Here is a 19,398-nt window from a genome sequence, read left to right on the forward strand (position 1 = left end):
TGAGTGTATCTACGTCTAGATACACTTATTTTAGCGACGGTTAATTCCAGATGGAGGGAGTATTAACTTGTGGTCGGTACACCAATGTATCAGTACAAAACGGAAGTATTCAAGCGAAAACTTGCAACAGATAGTGTAGGCCAGCTGAGAAATTGCATTTGGAGGCCGAGGTCCATGGAGGCCTCCAAATGTAAATTTTAAATTTTGTGGAAATTCATATTTTTACATTGCAAAAATTTCTGGAAAAAATACAGAGATAGATGAAGGCATAATGCACAGGTGTGTAAATTTTCAGAACAAAATACGTTGAAACGAGGGTTGTGCAAAAAAAAAAAAACAAATCTAAGGCTTGTTATCACATGACACTACTCATCCTCCCAAACCATGAATTTGCCTTTTTTGTATAGGTCGCATTTCGACGTATTTCATCCTCAAATTTTACGCCCATACACCTCCCATCCTTGTTTATTTGTAAAAAAATCAGAATTTTTTAAACTGAAAATTTCGAATTTTAAATTTTTCTAAAATTCGGCCTCCGTGAAGGCCGAGATCCAAAACGCCATACTTAGGCCAGCTCTCCTATATTAAGGACCTCAAATATAGCTTTATTGATCGGGTTATAGTGTCCGAGAAGATCATCTCAAAGCTCTATATACAGTATTATATGCATTCAGATCATTTCTCTAACCTCATCCATCACCAGGCACCCTTTATGGCCTCCTATCACTTCCTCCTTCCATTCTCCACCCTTCCATAACTGAAAATTAATAAGAGCGCCGGCATAAGAAATTCATAATTTCATCAATCAAAAGGTGGCAAACACAGAACCGTGTTGCCAATTCACTTGGATGTTACTGAGGTTAATTTTTTTTTCTCAAAGAAATTGTGGTAAAAATGGGTACTTCCCTTTCAAGTTTTTGGGGTTCCCCTATATTTTGACAAAAAGGAACACCTACAGGCTGTGAATGATAGGATCATTAAAATAATCTCTTATTGGATGTCTAAGAACCTATCATACTGGTGTGAGTTGTTTTTCTCGGTCCTTGTCTCACTTTATCCGGAAAAGCATGGTGATTCTCATAAATACTCCCTTCGTCTGGAATTACTTGTCATGAAAATGAATAGAAATAGTTGTATCTACAACTAAAATACATATATATACATCCATTTCTGCGATAAGTAAGTTCACACAGAGGGAGCATCAACAACTCCACCAATCCAGAATAAGTGTCTTGATTTTAGTTTAAATTTTTAAAACTAAAATAAAAAAAATTATTTTGAATCAGAGGGAGTACCTAACTAGGGTTTGGTTTCTAGGGGGGAAATTGATAATCTAGGTGTCCCTTAGAGAGTTTAGTATGGTATTACTTGCACCCTATGGTAAGAAAAAATAGAGTGCTTAACTACTCATTAATAAATATGGTTTTGCTCGCAATCACGAAGCTAGGCTCCCAATTTGATGAGATCTTTTCTGAAAGCATGCATTAGGAAGAGTTTAAGCTTAAACGAAGAAAAAACATGCAGAACAGAGCTATGCTGAGAGATGGGCGCGTTGGAGTGGAGAGACACGTAACTAAGTGCACGCGTCTTCTCGGCAGGGGCGGACAAGGAGGCTGTGGTGAGGAGTGACGATGCTACTCTGACTCGATGACCTCTTCAACTTCTCGCGCGCGTTCGTCGCCCCCGCCCCTCCATTGCGGTAGCGGGAATGATCCTCATATGCTGGTGCCTCCTCGCCCACCTGTTCTAGGTTCGGTTTCCGGTGGACGAGGCCCATCATGGTCTTGAGGGCTATCACGCCCTGGGATGTCGATTTGCATGAGTAGGTCGTCGATGATGTCTTGGCACGCTTGATGGTGCTATAAGCAGAGATCCACCGGAGGCCCGCGGTAGGCATGAGGAGCGGTGTCGGCCTCGGCCTGCAACGTCTGAGAGTGCGCATGGAGGCAACAGTCGTGGGATGATCAGATTTGGGCGGAGTGTTTTCATTTTCAGCCGTTGCATGAGCATATGTGGGCTCGGGAGTCTCTCATTAGTTGTCGGGACATTTTTCTTGGCTTGTTTCCGTTGGTTGGTCGGTTTTCTCGTTTTGTTTCTACTGGATTATTTCCGTGAGGATCTATGATGAAACGTCGGATAAAAAAACCATAAAACCGGATAAGCGCTCACGCGGGCCGAGGGGTGTACAGACGGGGAACCAAGAAAAGATCGTAGACTTGAATGGCAGATTTGTCGCAGCAGGGAATGGGGAAATCGATTGGTGCGGAGATGCGCTTATGGGCGAGGCACTGGCCTTACGGTCTGGTCTCCACTTGACAACTACATTTGGGTGTAACCGCATAGAGGTGAACTCCGACAACATCGATGTAATAGAGACAATGAAGAATGAAAGTCGCTCTTTCGGTCCATCGGCGGCAGTTTTTGATGATATATATCACCTTGTGTGTGATTTCCCGCAAATTATTTTTTAGCATGCTCCTAGAGAGTCTAATTATGTTGCCCTTTGGCTTAGCCAAACTAGATAGAAGTAAGGTGTCTGTGGGGTGGATAGAAGATCCATCCGTGAAGATTTTTGATACTCTTGTAAAAGAAAATATGATGATCACCTTGCAATAAAGAGTATTTTGATGTAAGAAAAAGATTGTAGATAGAGTCCCTACAAAAAGAAAGATCCTAGAGGAAAGAACACAGCCCGTGGTGGGAGCGGATTGCCTTGTTGGCGCTGGCGTCTCCTTGCACTGGTCGGATTCCGAATCCGAGTAAAGAACGAGAATGAGAAGGTAGTATAGTACTATAAAAGGCCAGGACACAAGCCCTGTAATCACAGAACCAATTCCGGCTTCGGTGCGCTGCGAAATCTCCAACCGAGGCCATCGCGAGCAATCAATCGTCCCGGCGGGAGCACGATCGTCCCAGCGGGAGCACGTAGGTGCGCGCGAGACCTGCTCGATCGGTAACTCGCTCGATCTCTCGCTGGACAACATGGAGGCGAGGCAGCAGGCCGGCGGCGCGGCCCTGTGCGCCAGCGGCTGCGGATTCTTCGCCGGCGCGGCGACAAACGATCTCTGCTCCAAGTGCTTCAAGGAACAGCAGCTGCTGGACGTGATGGCCTTTGATGGCGCCGTCATGTCCGGCCTTAGGTCGCTGACCATCGCGTTGACGAAAGCCGGAGGCGAGGAGGAGACGCCCGAGAAGACGATGAAGAACCGATGCAGCGCGTGCCAGAAGAAGGTGGGGCTGCTGGGATTCGCGTGCCGGTGCGGGGCCACCTACTGCGGTGCGCACCGCCATGCCGACGCGCACACCTGCTTCTTCGACTACAAGGCAGCCGGCCGCGAGCAGATCGCGCGCCAGAACCCGCTCATCGTCGCGCCCAAGATGGCCAGGATTTGAGCGCTTCTTTCTAGCCACGACGTGTATTGTAACCCAGGGCTGACTCCTGCGAGAGGCGCCCTAGAGATTAAATGTGGAATTAGTATGTGTCTGATTGCATCTCATCTCCGTCGTGTCTACCTTTGTGACGACGAGGCTGTGTGTAGCAACTGAAAGCTGAATAAAACTGTTGCTTATAATGATTTGGTGTGGCATACAAGAGTATATAAGAGGGTACAAACCGACTTGGGGTAGGGGTACAAAACTGACTTGGACTAGAAGTCATATACCATAATGACTACTCTAACATCCCTCCGCAGTATCAACGGCAGGCTCGACGACGTTGAGACTGAAACAGATATCTTGAAACGGCTTAGTAGGCAGTGCCTTGGTGAAAATGTCAGCAAACTGAGCCGTAGAGGGAACATGAAGCACCCGAACTTGACCAAGAGCAACCTTTTCATAAACAAAATGAATATCAATCTCAATATGCTTTGTGCGTCGGTGTTGAACTGGATTGCTGGTCATGTAGACTACTGATATGTTGTCACAGTAGACAATAGTGGCCTGCTCAATAGGCCTGTGTAGCTCGGAGAGTAACTGCCGAATCCAGATTGTATCTGCAACGGCATGTGCCACAGCGCGATACTCAACCTCGGCCGACGAACGTGAGATTGTAACCTGTCTTTTTGAAGACCAAGAAATCAAATTGTTACCAAGAAAAACACAAAAACCGGAAGTGGACCTTCGAGTGTCAGGACAACCAGCCCAGTCTGCATCAGAGTATGCGGTAAGCGAGTTTAGAGAAGAATTATTGAGGTGGAGACCATGATTGAGAGTTCCTTTTAAATACCGAAGAATGCGTTTAACATGATTATAGTGAGGAACCCGGGGATCATGCATATAGAGACATGCTTGTTGAACAGGAAAAGAGATTTCAGGACGAGTAATGGTGAGATATTGGAGAGCACCTGTTAGGCTACGATAGAGAGTAGGATCGGAAATGGGTTCACCGGTAGCCGAAAGTTTAAAACTAGTATCGACAGGAGTGCGAGATGATTGACAGTCAAGCATACCAGCACGATTAAGAAGATCAAGAATATACTGGCGTTGGGAAAGAAAAAGGCTGGAGGAATCGCGAACAACAACAATGCCTAAGAAATGATGAAGGAGTCCTAGGTCAGTCATAGAAAATTCAGATCTAAGAAGAGAGACAATATGATCTAAGAACTTTTGAGAGGAGGTGGTAAGAATGATATCATCTACATAGAGAAGCAAATAGGCAGTGTCAGAAGTTTGATGATACACAAAAAGAGAGGTGTCGGAGAGAGATGGAGTGAAGCCTATTGTTTGAATGAAGGAGGAGAAGCGTTGAAACCAAGCTCGTGGGGCCTGTTTAAGACCATAGAGAGATTTCTGAAGAAGACATACATGAGTTGGAAAGGATGGATTTTCAAAACCCAGAGGTTGCTGGCAGTAGACAGTTTCTTGAAGGGAACCATGGAGGAAAGCATTTTTAACATCAAGTTGGTGAATGGGCCATGAAGAGGAGACAACAACACTAAGAACGGTGCGAATGGTGCTAGGTTTAACAACAGGAGAGAAGGTTTCTTCGTAATCAATTCCTTGTTGCTGAGAAAAGCCACGACAAACCCACCTGGCTTTATATCGTGAGAGGCTCCCATCGGAGTGGAACTTTTGGCGAAAAATCTATTTGCCAGAAACAATATTTGTATTGGGAGGACGAGGAACAAGTTGCCAGGTGTTGTTTTGAAGTAAAGCATTATATTCTTCTTGCATGGCAGCGGCCCAATTGGGATCAAGTAGAGCAGTTTTGTAATTCTTTGGAGTGGGAGCAGGGCTGGGTGGTGGAGTGGGAGTAGGGGCCGGGGGTGTTGGGGAGGGAGCAGGGGCCGGGGGTGTTGGGGACGTCTTGGGTGGGGTGAGTGTATGGTTGGGATTGGCTATGGTGGGTGTTAATGGTGGTGGTGATAAGTTGTGTTCGGCAGGTAGGGGAGTATATAGTTGGAAAGGACGGGGAGAGGGGGTGTTTGCAGAGCTAGGGGTGTTGGATGGTGTAGTAGTGCGTTGTGAGAAAGGAAAAATGTGCTCAGCAAACGTGACATGAAGAGAGACATGAACGTGTCCGGTGTGAAGGTCGAGACAGCGATAGCCTTTGTGCTCGTCAGAGAAGCCGAGAAAAGCACATGGGATAGAGCGTGGTGACAATTTATTTGCAGAAGTGGCGTAGGCATTGGGAAAACAGAGACAGTCGAAAACACGAACCGCGGAGTAGTCGGGGTGGGAAATAAAGAGGGAATAATAGGGAGTAGTGTTGGGTTTAGTTTTAGAAGGTCGAATATTTAGAAGGAAGGTGGCCATGTGTAGGGCTTCAGCCCAAAACTTGGGAGGCATAGATGATTGAATGAGGAGAGTGCGAACTATATCATTGAGGGTGGGAAGAGAGCGTTCTGCTTTACCATTTTGAGGGGATGTGTAGGGACATGAGAACCTAAGCAGGATGCCATGTTGTAAGAAGAAAGTACGATTTTTAATGTTATCAAACTCGCGACCATTGTCACATTGGATAAAGCGAATTGGGAGGAAGAAGTGAACAGACACATAGCGTTGAAAATTAAGGAAAAGAGAATGGACCTCGGATTTGTTGCGTAGAGGAAAAGTCCAGACAAAGTGGGTGAAATCATCTAGGATAACAAGGTAGTATTTAAAACCCGAAACACTTGCAATGGGAGAGGTCCATAAATCACAATGTATTAATTCAAAGGGATAAGTGCTACAAGAACTAGAGGAACTAAAGGGAAGACGCACATGTTTGCCTAATTGACAAGTCTCGCAAAACACAGAATTAGGAGAGTCCCTATTACATGGTATGGTAAATTCACTAAGCATAGAAGCTAAGATGGCAGGGTTGGGATGGCCCAAGCAACGATGCCAGAGTTCGACGGAGGCCAGCATGGATGTTGGAGGGGTGGCGGCAGGAACTCCATTAAGAGAATAAAGATCACCGGAGCTATTGAAGCGAGCGATCTCGGCCTTGGTCAGGTAATCCTTCACAGATAAACCAAAAGGGTCAAAGTCAGCCGAAACTAGATTGTCGCAAGTAAATTGGCGAACAGAGATAAGATTTTTAATGAGGGCGGGTGCAACTAGAACATCGCGAAGTAAAAGAGGTTTGGTGGAAGAGGGAAGTTGAGCCCGACCAACACAATATATAGGAATAGATGATCCATCTCCAAGGATAATGGAAGGGAAAGGAGATTTAGTGCAAGAAGATAACCAATTACTAGATGCAGACATATGACTAGAGGCCCCTGAATCAAAGATCCAATCCGTACCTGAGTTTCCTTGTGCAGCAAAGTTATTCATGGCCTGGAGAAAGGCAGCTTGATCCCAGCTCGGCGTCGCAGGTGAGGGTGGCGTCGGAAGCAGTGCCGGCGGATACGATGGTGAAGGCAGTAGGGCCGGCTGGGGAGTGTAGTAGGCATTGGCCGGCTGTGGTGGGGGTGGCGTCGGGAGCATGGCCGGTTGAGGTGTGTAGTAGGCGCCGCCCTCGCTGGTGTAATGACCATAAGGAGCATACGTCGGGGCGGCGTGATAGGCATTGGCCGGCTGTCAGGAGTTGAGAACCCCGGGAGCACCAGTAGGCGGCCGAAGGCCGGGTTGCCAGGCACCTGAGTATGCCGGCGGAGCACCGAGGGTGGACGGAGCGGACCAGGGCATGGGCCATGCTTGAACAAGCCCCGTCCAAGGATCATGAGGAGGCCGCCACGCAACCACAGATGGAGCACTGGTGGGTGGTGCAGGACTCGGTGCTGGTGATGTCGTAGGCGGAACCGAACGAGTCGACGGCGGCCTATAGATAGGGTTTTTGCCGCGGTAGTTCGGACTAGGACGCCAGCCTGGGCGGTTGAACAGATGACGATGCGGATGGCCCGGCGGCAGGAGCCGGCCTGGAAGGCGGCGCTGGTGTGGACGACAGAGGAGGACGAGCCGCACCATGAAAGACCTTGGGGCGAGAGTCCTTGCGAGCTTGTGTTTCCGCCGCGAGTTGTAGCAAGGAACGAACTTCAGCGAAGGTAGGAGGGGGCCGTATCATCGGTATGAACGAGGCTTGCTTGTCAAAGTCTTCGCTGAGGCCGACGACGACGATATTGATTAGCTGTGAGTCGCTAACTGTATCGCCGAGTTCGCGGAGCTCATCACCAATGGTCTTAACGCGCTGGCAGAACAGGTTCACCGGGGCGTCTCCTTGCACCATATTGCGAAGCTCGGTGTGGAGAGCGTTTTTCCGAGCATCGGTGTTGCTTTGGAAGAGCTGACGGAGGGAGTGCCAGATGTTGGCAGCGGTGGCGCCGTCGTGATTGAGCATGTTGAAGATCTCGGTGGTGATGCGGGTGTAGAACCACTGGACGATCGCGAGATCGTCTTTCAACCATTGCGGATCGTCGGGGCGGGGAAGATAGTTGGCGGCGACATGCGAGCGCAGGTTGCAGCGGCCGAGGTGGAGATCGAAGAGATGTCTCCAATGGGAGTAGTTGTGGGCGGCGAGATCAAGAACTACGGGGATATAGGGGCTGACGTCGGAGATTGTGTCAGCAAGAGATATTGGTGCGGCGAGGATGGGTGCAGGGTAGTTTTGTGGAGCTATCGTGAGGGCCGAGAGAGAAGCGGCCGCGGCGTTGGCAGCCTTGGCGATGAGTGCGGCCCGGCGCTGGAAGTAGCCGGGCGGCGGCGTTGGCGTTGGCGGAGCCATACCCTAAACCCTGGGACCGGTATCTGATACCATGAAAGCTGAATAAAACTGTTGCTTATAATGATTTGGTGCGGCATAGAAGAGTATAGAAGAGGGTACAAACCGACTTGGGGTAGGGGTACAAAACTGACTTAGACTAGAAGTCATATACCATAATGACTACTCTAACAGCAACGATGCGCCCATATTTATCCCATCAAGTTAAATTCCCACAAATTGCCATTACGTTCTTCGCAAGTTGGTACGCATCATGCATTTGGATGATAATTTGCCCAATTTGGCTGCTTAAATTTGTCCACCACATCTAGATCCAATCGGCTAATCTTCTTTTTCTATCACTCTAGTTACCACCGCACGTACGTCATACACGTGATTGTATATTCAATATTCAAGACCATAGCTTAAAATCACAAGATTTTGATCACCTTGCCAATAGATTTTTTTAGAATACAATTCTTATACTAAAGAATTTTTTTCTCCTCTAACCTTAGGCGACGAGGGTAAACTCTTCCCTCCAAACCTCACCTGCGAGCCCGTGGATTTGCCTCCGTTTTGTCTGCTGTTCCAGCGGGCGGTGGAGCGGCGAATCCCGGTGCCTTCATTCCAGTTAGTAGTTTAGGTTAGATTTTTTTAGTGCTCGTAGATGCGGCGTTCGGGCGGATGGCGGCGCTTCTTCTTCGAGTTTGTCTTCCCGGCTCCGATCCTTCTCGAGTTCGTCCGTCTGGACGTAATCGACGTAGTTTCTGCTATCTACTTGGGGCAATGAGATTAGGGTTTCTCGTCATGTGGTGAGATTTGATGCCAGGTGCTTCAGATCTATAAAAAGGTTCAACAACGACGACTATAGCTCGAGGGCCCTAGTCCTTAGGGGTACGTGCACAAAGATTTCTGGTTGTCATCTATGAGGTCAAGTCGGCTCCGGTAGGGGAGCGGTGACAGCGGCGTGTTGGCGGCTCGTTCTAGCGGCAGTAGTGGTCATTCCATGGTCTCGGAATATTAATATTTTTTATTATGTTTGAGATGCTTTATACTTCTGATGAAATTTATAATAGATATGATCCTTTTTGCAAAAAAGAAAAACCGTGTCATATATTTTAAATACTTTTGGTGTAGTGGTCTTTGGGAGAGGAGGGGGGATGGAACTGATTCCTGAAGAATTATGAGGCCTAATTATGGAGAACTATTAAGAGGTAACTACTTCCATATTAAACACTAATGAAGCAATCTGCATCTTTGGATTAACATACTTTGACAATTAAGACCATATAGATGTTTTAGTGCAAATGCTTTTAGTGCTAAACATTGAAGCGATGTTCAATGTAGGATTAAAGATATGTATGACAGTACGAGTAAGATTGATTGTGGTTCTCAAAAACAAGTAAGATTTGATTTGGTTCTTCACTTTTCGTACTTTTATAGGGGTAGTAGATATAATTCATGCTTTTACAGGGGCAATAGATGCACTTGTTTACGTATCTACAATCAGACAAAACATTTGTTTTCTTTTATTTGATATTAGATAAATCTTTAATTCCATTTTACATGAGATTGGAGTACATCTAAACCAATCTATCAGTGCATAGCTGTTGCGAAAACACATCTCCTTTTCCTCGAGTATGTGCAAGGTATCAATTAATGTAGAAACTCCTCAAATGTTCCAAGATCAAACAATAAAATAGCTATTAACAACATGTGAATTGAAGTGTAAAAACAATGCAATAAGTATAAAAAAAGCACCATAAGATGAGACGAGTCGCATCTTGTTAACTTATTTTCAGAACATACACACAAATTGCTACCCCGTCTATTCTATCATATACAAAAAGCATAATACATGTTAAAGGTAAATAAATATCTTAGAAATCCCCACAAAAATTAGAAACATCCAACGTTTCTTTTGGTGGGCCCATCTTATTCGGGCAAATAATATCCATCAGATTTATGTAATCACCATGTCCCACTATCAGACTGGCCTTACAATCATGCACATATATGACTTGAAAAGTTTATGCACAAAACATTTTTTCATATATATGACTTCAAAATTCACATAACAAGATTTGTTAGGCGAACCCTCCCAAAGTAACAATTATATCTTAATCATTATTAGTACATATACTAAACATGAACAAGAAAAACCAAGATCCTCTCATACAAGAATACAAAAGCCAACTTAATATTTTTCAAAATTTTGTCACCAAGAGAGAAGCATGTGCCTAAGACAACCCTTGCCTAACCCTTTTCCTAACCCTAGTCACCACCAAGTCCCTCTCCACGTCGTTGTCCTTGGTCCCGCTCCTATCTCCTGTCAGGCGATTCATTGATGACGTAGAGACTCGCCCCTTTTATTATTTTTCTTGTTTATACAACAAGAGCTCCTAACCTGGCTAGATTTTAAGTTGATCTCATATCTTGGCCAAACCCTACGGTCACTCATGTATGCCACACAGATTTGGTAATTCCCACAAGGAATAAAGATAAAAAAAAGTTCCAAGAAATGTAATAAATAAACAATTTTTCAGTCAATCAATGGATGACACCTAGCAGCATTAGAGTGTTCCTCTATCGTTCTTGGATGAAAGAAAACTTACCTGCTAGGTACCTTCTGAGTGGTCAGTGGAATTTCCTATAACACACTCGTCACTTGGAATAGTACCTTTTCGGTAGAAAACACGAACCTCACGAATAACTTGGTCCAACACATTGCGGCTGACTTTTCGCCCATTCACTGGTTATTTTTATGTGTTTCTCGTCCGTTGTGCTAGCTTTTGCACCACTTTTCTGTTTATTTTTTTTCTCATTCTTTTAATAACATAGGATAGAGAATAATGTTACTTATTGTTTTTTGGTCAAAACTATGTTAGTTTTCGTGAAAAAAATATTCTATTATTCTTATGCTTATTTTTTTTCAATTTTCCGGCTTTATATTCTTGTTCTGTTATTTATTTATTTTTATTATGAAAACACTTTTTAAAGACATACTTTTTAAATCATGAATATTTTATAACTTCATGAAGATATAAAACACATGAACATTTTTATAGGTTTTTTTAACAATTTTATAAAATTCACAAAAAATTCAACAAATCAGCGTTTGCTTAAAAAACTACATTTTTAGATACTTGACTATTATTTGTAAATTCATGAATATTTTTAAATGCATGAATATATTTTTAAAATACAAACACTTTTGAAAATAAATTAACATATTTTAATATACATATTTTTTGTACTATTATCTTGGTTTCACTTATTTTTAAATGTGTGAATATTTTGTCAAAATCAATGTACACTAACTGAAATTCTTGAATATTTTTAAAATATAATATAATGCTTTAGTTTTGCAATAATAAGTTTTCTTGGAACCAAGAGCTGCTAGGTCTGAGCGAGCGAGCGGGGTCGCTACTGGGCCGACCCAACCGCGCGTTATAGCACTAGTGAAAGTGCTAGTTATCGACTAGAGGGGGGGGGGTGAATAGGCGATTTTTATGAAAGTCTTCAAAACATGGGAGTTTGGAAGACAAACAATAGAATTGAGCCTATTAACATGCAGCGGAAGATAGACTACACTAGGCAAGCCATAGTCAAGTATTCAATGAAGTGAAAGCACGAAGACTAATAGCAGCTAGGTAGTAATGATCAGGATGGAAGATAGTATGAAGCCAAACAACAATAGTAGTCACACAGTGAAGTCAAACAGATAATGCAAGCAGGCAATGACTTCTTGAAGACAAACTGTATGTAAAGAGAGGGAGAAGATATAACCAGTCGCTTGATGAGGACAAGGATTTGTTGGACCAGTTACAGTTGCTGTGACAACTGTACGTCTGGTTAGGGAGGCTGAGATTCAACTCAGAAAACCGCGTCTTCACCGTATTCCCCTTGAGCTAAGGACACCCAGTCCTCGCCCAATCACTCTGGTAAGTCTTCAAGGTAGACTTTCAAACCTTCACAGACTTCGTTCACCGGCAATCCACAATGAGTCTTGGATGCTCAGAACGCGACGCCTAACCGGCTGGAGGATTCATAGTCCTCAAGTGTAACAAGTCTTTAGATCACGCGGACAGAAAGACTTCAGTCATGCCAAACACTCTTTGGGCTCTGGGTGTTTTGGGCTTTGTCCTCGCAAGGATTTCTCTCTCTCAAATGCTTCGGAGGTGGGTTGCTCTCAAATGAAAAAAGCCGTGTACTAACTCTGAGCAGCCACCAATTTATGGTGTAGGGGTGGGCTATTTATAACTACTAGGCAACCCGACCTGATTTGTCCGAAATGACCCTGGGTCACTAAGGAACTGACACGTGTTCCAACGGTCAGATTTCAAACACATGCGGCAGCTTGACTTGGGCTACAAGTAAAGTTGACTCATCCGCCTCTGGATAAGATTTTCTCTCATTGTCTTCGCTTGAAGACATAGGATTTGGTTGAGCATCACTTCAGTCACTCTGACTTTGTTCACTTGGACCCCACTTAACAGTACGGTGGTTCCTATGACTCAACAAAGAAGAAAAGGAAACTACAAAACAACTATGTCTTCGCACTCCCTAGTCTTCACGTGAATGTCTTCTCGAGTCATAAACTTTGATGTGATTGTCTTCACATACCACCATTGTCTTCAATGTCTTCATACATTTTTAGGGGTCATCTCCGGTAGGTAAACCAAATCAATGAGGGACTACTACTTGTGTTATCCTGCAATTCTCACAAACACATTAGTCTCTCAACCAAGTTTGTTGTCAATACTCCAAAACCAACTAGGGGTGGCACTAGATGCACTTACAATCTCCCCCTTTTTGGTGATTGATGACAAACTGGTTGAAGTTTTCAACGGGGATAAAAGTATGTGAAATTGTAAAGGATTAAGGTATTGTCTTCATAAGTAGAAAAAGGCTCCCCCTGAAGATGTGCATATAAGTATTTTGCTTTTGGAATGCAAATGCACATGACAGGTTGTACTTGTGGAGATCCTCTTCAACTTATGAAGGCAATTCATCATGCATGATAACATATAACAAAGATAATGACATGCATAATGAAAAATGGACGTTTGCAATATGACTTCGTGCGGGATTTATCATCGCTCATGTGGAATTTATCATCGCATCACAGAATAGCAGAAAAAGCAGCAGACGACCATCAAGTTTAAGTGTTACAACTCAAAGAACCAGAAGTATCAAAAGCGAGAGTTGTAAGCACTTGGCAAAAGTATAGCAACCACCCATATGGACCTGCTTGAAGACTATCAACTCATATGCTTCTCCCCCTTTTGTCAGTAAGGACCAAAAAGGTTTGAAGACATAGAGCCTCTACTCATTCCCATGAGGAGTAGGTGAAGCAGCAGAGTCGTCGTTGAGGTTCAGTGGTGCAGAAGAACTCGGTGCAGTGTCGATACGCGCCGAAGTTGGAGGTGGCGAAGTAGCATCATCTTCGTCATCAATGACTCTGGCATTAACAGTTGCCGCGGAGGAGGAGTACTCAGAGTCTTCGAGTGAGGGAGTCTGACGCAAGACAACATTCCTGGGAGGAGTGGAATCAAATTTGAATCTCTCCGTGAAGCCGTCGTCTTGAAGATCAGCTTCAGCACTAAGCAATGTCAGACTCTTCCACGACCTCCGTCAGGTTTCATGAGTGACAAATGCATTCTTGGTGGCAAGGTTGCGAATGCGATTGACATCCACCAAGAGGCTTTGCATCTGACGCTTCAGCCAGTCATGATGCTTATCCTGTTTTTGATGCAGGGCAACTAGAAGCTCTCGGTCATTGAGAACACGAGAATGCTTTCGAGGCCTTTGAGAAATTGTGCTTTCAGTTGCTTCAGTATGGGCACGATGAGGTGCACGTGTATTGCCAGCCAAGGGATAAACATGAGTAGCAACCAAAACTCCTTCAATGGGCTGAGTGAAGCTTTGATGATTGGCACTGTGAAGATAAATTGGCTCCTTGGCAGGCTCTGGGTAGATGGCTTTGACAGACAGATCAACCTCTGGCAAGAATATGAGATGATTGCGCGCAGAAGGCTGATAGTTGATAGCAGAGTGAAGCTTGATGAGGCGCATTACCCATGGAGCATAGAATTTCAAACCAAAGAGATTAGAGCCAGATGCAGCCAATTGCCTGATGAAGAAGTCTTGAGCATTGAAGCTGATGCCATTAAAGATATAGAAAACCAATGTCTTCATTGCTCCTTCAAGCTTCGCTGCGGGAGAATGTCCCTTGAGAGGCCATAGAGTTCGCCTGATAATATGATAAATAGTGCGGGGCAGGTACTCTAGGTCTTCAACAAAGAATTCCCTTGGATATTCAGCGTCGCGTGGCAGTGGCTTCATCATGCTTAGCATTTGGCTCATGTTGGGCTCAGGCTTCTGGAAGATGCTCTCCAAAGCATTGCGGTGAAGCTGACAACCAGGTTCATATAGTTCACCTGGAGTGGGCAGGCCAGTGAGCTCAATAATATCAAGAGCTTTGGCTTCGTGGTGTACATTGCCTGCCATCCACTCAAGGATCCATGTCTTCGGATCCCTGTTGTAGCCGCGAATGTGGAGGGTGGCATAGAATTGCAGTAGAAGCTCTTCGTTTCAGTGCTCTTTATCAGTCACAAATTGTAGCAGACCAGCATCTCTGAAACAATCAAGGGCTTCTTCTAAGCAGGGCAGGCCAGCAATAGCTTCGCAGTCTAGGCGCATATGGGGAAAGATGCGCCCTTGATCATAAAGAACACAAGAGTAGTAACTGCGTTGCTGATAGCTCCAGAACCAATCAGATGAAATTCTTGGCTTCGAGTATGGGTTCTTGTCGCTGTAAAAGAAGTCCTTGTGTGCAATGAAGCCATTCACATTGAAAGATCCTGGTGAAGTTACAGTACCTGGAAACCTTGGCAGCCTCGGTTTTGGCTTTTGGACCTGAGGCCTGTGCTCCACACGATAGTCAAATTGAGGTCCGGGAGCAGGAGGAGGAACCATGACAGGTTGGCCGCGATCAAATGCCAGTTCGATAGTGTGTGGCCTTGGAGGCGGTACAGGAGCATCGGCATTGACGTGAGCTGCAAGTGGTATAATGGCTTCAGGTGCATTAGAAGCTTCAGGCTCATCAACTTCAGGCGCCACATTGACTTCAGGCGCCACATTTGCTTCAGCCATGACAACGTCATTGGCTTCAGTATTGGTGTTGGTGGCCGCCTCAATATTATCAACCTCCACTTGAGTAGCTGGAGGGTCGGACACGTTCTCCTTGAGAACAACTTCTTGGTTGGACGGGGGTGTAGCAACACGTTCTTCTTCTTGACGGGGTTCTTCTTGATCATCGGCTGATGCAGCCGGAATGTCTTCAGCAGCTTTGGCTTCAGACTCTGAGATGTTCGCAGTTGGAGTGGCTTCAGGAAACACTTGGCGTGATACTGAGTGGTGGTGCTCTTCTCCTTCTGGAACACTCGAAAGAGTGACTTGGGGCCTTGGTCCTTTGCGAAGCCTATGAAATGCGGGCGACGCTTGTGGAGAGGGAGTTGGCTGGGCCTCAAAGTCGTCATCATCAAGCACCGGAGGGGTGACTTGAGTTGGGGTAGTACTTGGTGATTCTTCTTCACGGGGGGAGTCTTGAGGGTGATCAGCCCATGAATCATCCTGAGCAATTGGTGTCAAAGGACGACCAATGCTGATGAGTTCGCTGTTCGTGAAAACAGGCGATGATACCATTTGGTGCTCGATCTGAAGAAGGACTTCATCATCATCTACATTGTCTTGGGGACCAATGTCTTCAGCTGCGGTGTGGTCAACAACTGGATCTTCTTGAGCTTCAGGAGCCTCTGTGGTAGCAGGCTCGTGAACTATCAAACGACGCTCTTGGTGTGTGGACGCAGGACGAGCAACTGAGATTGGCTCGACGACAAGGGGCTCTGTGGGAGCAGCCCGATCTTTCTTCTTTGTCTTTCTCTTCTTGGTCGGTGGAGCATCTTCAGTGGTGCTCTTGGACTTGTGCTTTTTGGCTTCGGCTTCAGCTGCCCTTGTTTTCTTGAGTTCTGAAGCTACTGTGGGGACCTTAGGCTTCACGCCTGTCATACTGGCGAGGAAGATGATGCGAGGTTCTTCCCGCCTGGATGTTTCAGCTGGGGCCACAGCAGGCTTCTTCTTTTTGGCAGCCATCTTGGGGTCGATGCCAGGACGCCCAAGTGCCTTGCGCTTCTCGGCTTCATTGTGAGCTTGAACACATTTGGTAGCAAGGTGTTTCATTCACTCTCGTGAACCTTTTTCTTCTTCACGTTTCTTGTGAAATGCCTCCTTGAGCTCATGCATCATTTGCTTGAAGTTTTGGACATCAATCACACTGAGCTTGGCCATGTGCTTCTTGAACTGGGCTTTTTCATAGTCAATTTTGTTCTTCAGTTCAACAATGCTCTGAGCTAGAGCCAGCTCAGGAGCAATGGCTCTGTGGAAGGAGACGCTGAGGCCAATTGGGAGCTGAAGATCATCAAAACTGAGGTTTGGGCTGTCAAACCACTCATCAATGAAATTGTTCAATATGTCCACTTCAAAGAGGGGCAAATCGTTGAAGATTTCCGCCTCTTGCTTGCTCTTTATCAGCAGCTCAAGAGCATCATTGCCAAGATCGTCGTCACTAGACAGATCAATGGCTTCAGTCTCATTCCTCAGAACGGCAGCTGGGGTCAGGGCTTGTCCAGAACTCTTGAGAATTTTCTTCTGGGGCTTCTCTTGCTTCTTGGAGACGCGAGATAGATCTTCAGAATGCACACTTGGTGCAGGAGGAGCAGTGGCCAGAGGCTTCGCACGCGAAGTGCTTGGTGCAGCAGCAGATTTTGAAGCCTTTGGTTTCTTTTGCTTTTGAGGCTTCGACAGAGCAGGAGCGTCATCAGAATCAGCTTCATCTCTAGACTGATCCACTGTGGCTCTCTGTGCGGCAACGTAGGAGAGGAGACCATCAAAGTTGTTGAAGGGGCCGATGACATTGGGATTGGCATCACGTGTACCATCAGCCCATGGAGCAGAAGGACCTGGATTGAAATTGCATCCGAGACTCTTCTTCTTCTTTATGCCAGAATCCTTGGCAAACTTGTAGTTGCGCTTAAATAGATCGTCGTCACGACACCATAGCAGAGAAGATGGGTTAGCATTCTCTGGCTGTGGTCCGCGAACCATGCAAGGATAGAAGCCTTGAGCAATGGCTTCAGTTCTGGACCTGGGTAGAAGATTTTTGTATAAGATATCTCCCCAAGGTCGCTTGATGGCATTCTTCTCAGCATACTCAACAGTGATGAATCTGTACTTGTACCATTCCTCCGCCCAATATCTTCGAATCCATTGGATTCGAGTCTTGCGTTCACCATAGGTTTCTTCTGGGTCTGTTTTGTACATCTCATATAGATCTGGTGGCAAATCCTTCGATGTATTCCCACGGCGCTGTCTGCCTCCCTTCCTTGCTGACTTTTCTGTGGCCATGTAGTTCAGACTGAATGGCTTCAAAGCTGTCAAAGGCTTCCGTTTGCTGGTCAGACAAGAACTAGCTTCGGGAGAATTGATGTGATGCTGTAAGAATTCTGCAAATGAATGCAGACTATGAGAACCAAGGGATTCTCCCACGGACATGTACCTGTGACAGCATTAGTGATGCGAGGGAAGGGGAAGAGGTCATATGCATTCTCAGAAGATTTTGAAGATAAATCAGTTTTGAAGACTTATATGTTGGGAGTTGGTTCCAGATTTGTACGAATCCAAGAATAGGTACAAGTGAGGAATCTAACTATGTGTGAAGCATAAGTGAATATACCAGGCATGTTATGAGATGCAGAACAGGATAGATCCAAATTTGTAGACACAGAAACTACTTTTGGTGGAGAAGGATGAATCTATCGGATCAAAAAGGCAGTAAAAAGTGAGTTTTAATTACCACACGAAGAACTGCTAGACGGAGCGGAGTAGGAGGCCGAGCAGTTCAATCTCCCGTGCCCTAACTTGGCGACGGAGGACACCTACGGTAGCGACGGAGAAGATGAGGTCCGCGGCCAGCGTGAGGACGGCGTCGGTGAGGTTGCGGCAGCTAAGCGCTTCGTCGCCGACGTTCGAGAGCTAGTGGTGGCGCTAGGGTTTGTCTGAGGTGGAGAGGTGGAAGAAGTATTTTGACGGTGATGTGATGTGCATTTATAGGGAGAGGGACAACACAACGCAATTACGCAGGTGCCCCTGACGGTTCACATCTGAGGGACACATGGCGAACATGCAACACATTGGAAGTTGTTCCATGTTCCCACGCACGCCTGGACTGTCGGGTGGTCGTTCCGGCTTCTCCGGGTTTCAAGCAATAAGGATTGAGCATTTAAAACAGATTCAATGTTTGTCTCTGTATCTTCTGCTGACAGGGACGCAGAGAAGACATTTGACGGTTTCAATATAATGCATATGATTTGGATAGATATAATTTGAGGTAGAAGCATAGAGGAGATTAGGGTCCGATCACATTCACTTAGATCAAGAGATTCAAGCAAGAAGACATAGCTATAAGTGAATGCTGTAGAGGACAAAACATAATATATATCTTAGGGAGATCAAATCAACATTGTGAAGATAATCATGTGCTTAAACCAATGTTGAAGACAAATCAAATGCGAAGATTACGCAATTATAACGCCAAGAGAAAACACTCCAAACAAGAGTTTGGTGGTGGCGTTACCCACCGTATAGGAAGTATTAGACCCAGACACGGTGCACAATTATCGTGGCGCTTCGAAGTCAAATTCCGCATTAATGTATTCACACTCAGTGTGTAAGTCTTCATTGATTGACGATATACATTACTTCGTGTGTTGCACATCTAAGTCATCAACATGCATAAGTGTTAGGATGTGTGCCTAATCACAGGACATTCAAGGATTCCAAGATATTTAGCTCACACCGCAACTTGCAAAACCTTTTCTCATTGTCACATCCCTAGCTTCTGACATTGCACTAGGCTAACTTCATGTGTGCATCATGTTTAAGCTTTGAAAGAAACTTGAAATGGGGATTGCCTAAACCCTAGCATTAAAGGAATTCACTAGGTTCAACCAAAATATTTCCAGTAAATCCAAATGGCTTTCAAAAATGTTCATCATTCTTGGAAAATGCTGGAAACAGTAACCAGAGGTAATGCACATTTTTCCATGACATATTTGGGCTCTGGATTAAATCATACTCTATTTGCATTTGGGCATTTAAATGCTATTAAATATTTTAAATGCTCAAATAATTATAAACTAAAATGTTTACTGTAG

The 19,398-nt window shown here is 45.2% G+C and overlaps 1 protein-coding gene across 1 annotated transcript; it reads left to right on the forward strand.

The window, feature by feature from the left end:
• Positions 1–2,841: 2,841 nt before the first annotated feature.
• LOC123049135 (zinc finger A20 and AN1 domain-containing stress-associated protein 10-like) lies at positions 2,842–3,531 on the forward strand. Its single transcript, XM_044472125.1, has one exon. It carries the CDS (start codon positions 2,983–2,985, stop codon positions 3,391–3,393), a length of 411 nt encoding a protein of 136 aa, XP_044328060.1. The 5' UTR covers positions 2,842–2,982; the 3' UTR covers positions 3,394–3,531.
• The last annotated feature ends 15,867 nt before the right edge of the window (positions 3,532–19,398 follow it).

The sequence above is a fragment of the Triticum aestivum genome, chromosome 2D, assembly GCF_018294505.1.
Source record: "Triticum aestivum cultivar Chinese Spring chromosome 2D, IWGSC CS RefSeq v2.1, whole genome shotgun sequence".
Lineage (NCBI taxonomy): Eukaryota > Viridiplantae > Streptophyta > Magnoliopsida > Poales > Poaceae > Triticum > Triticum aestivum.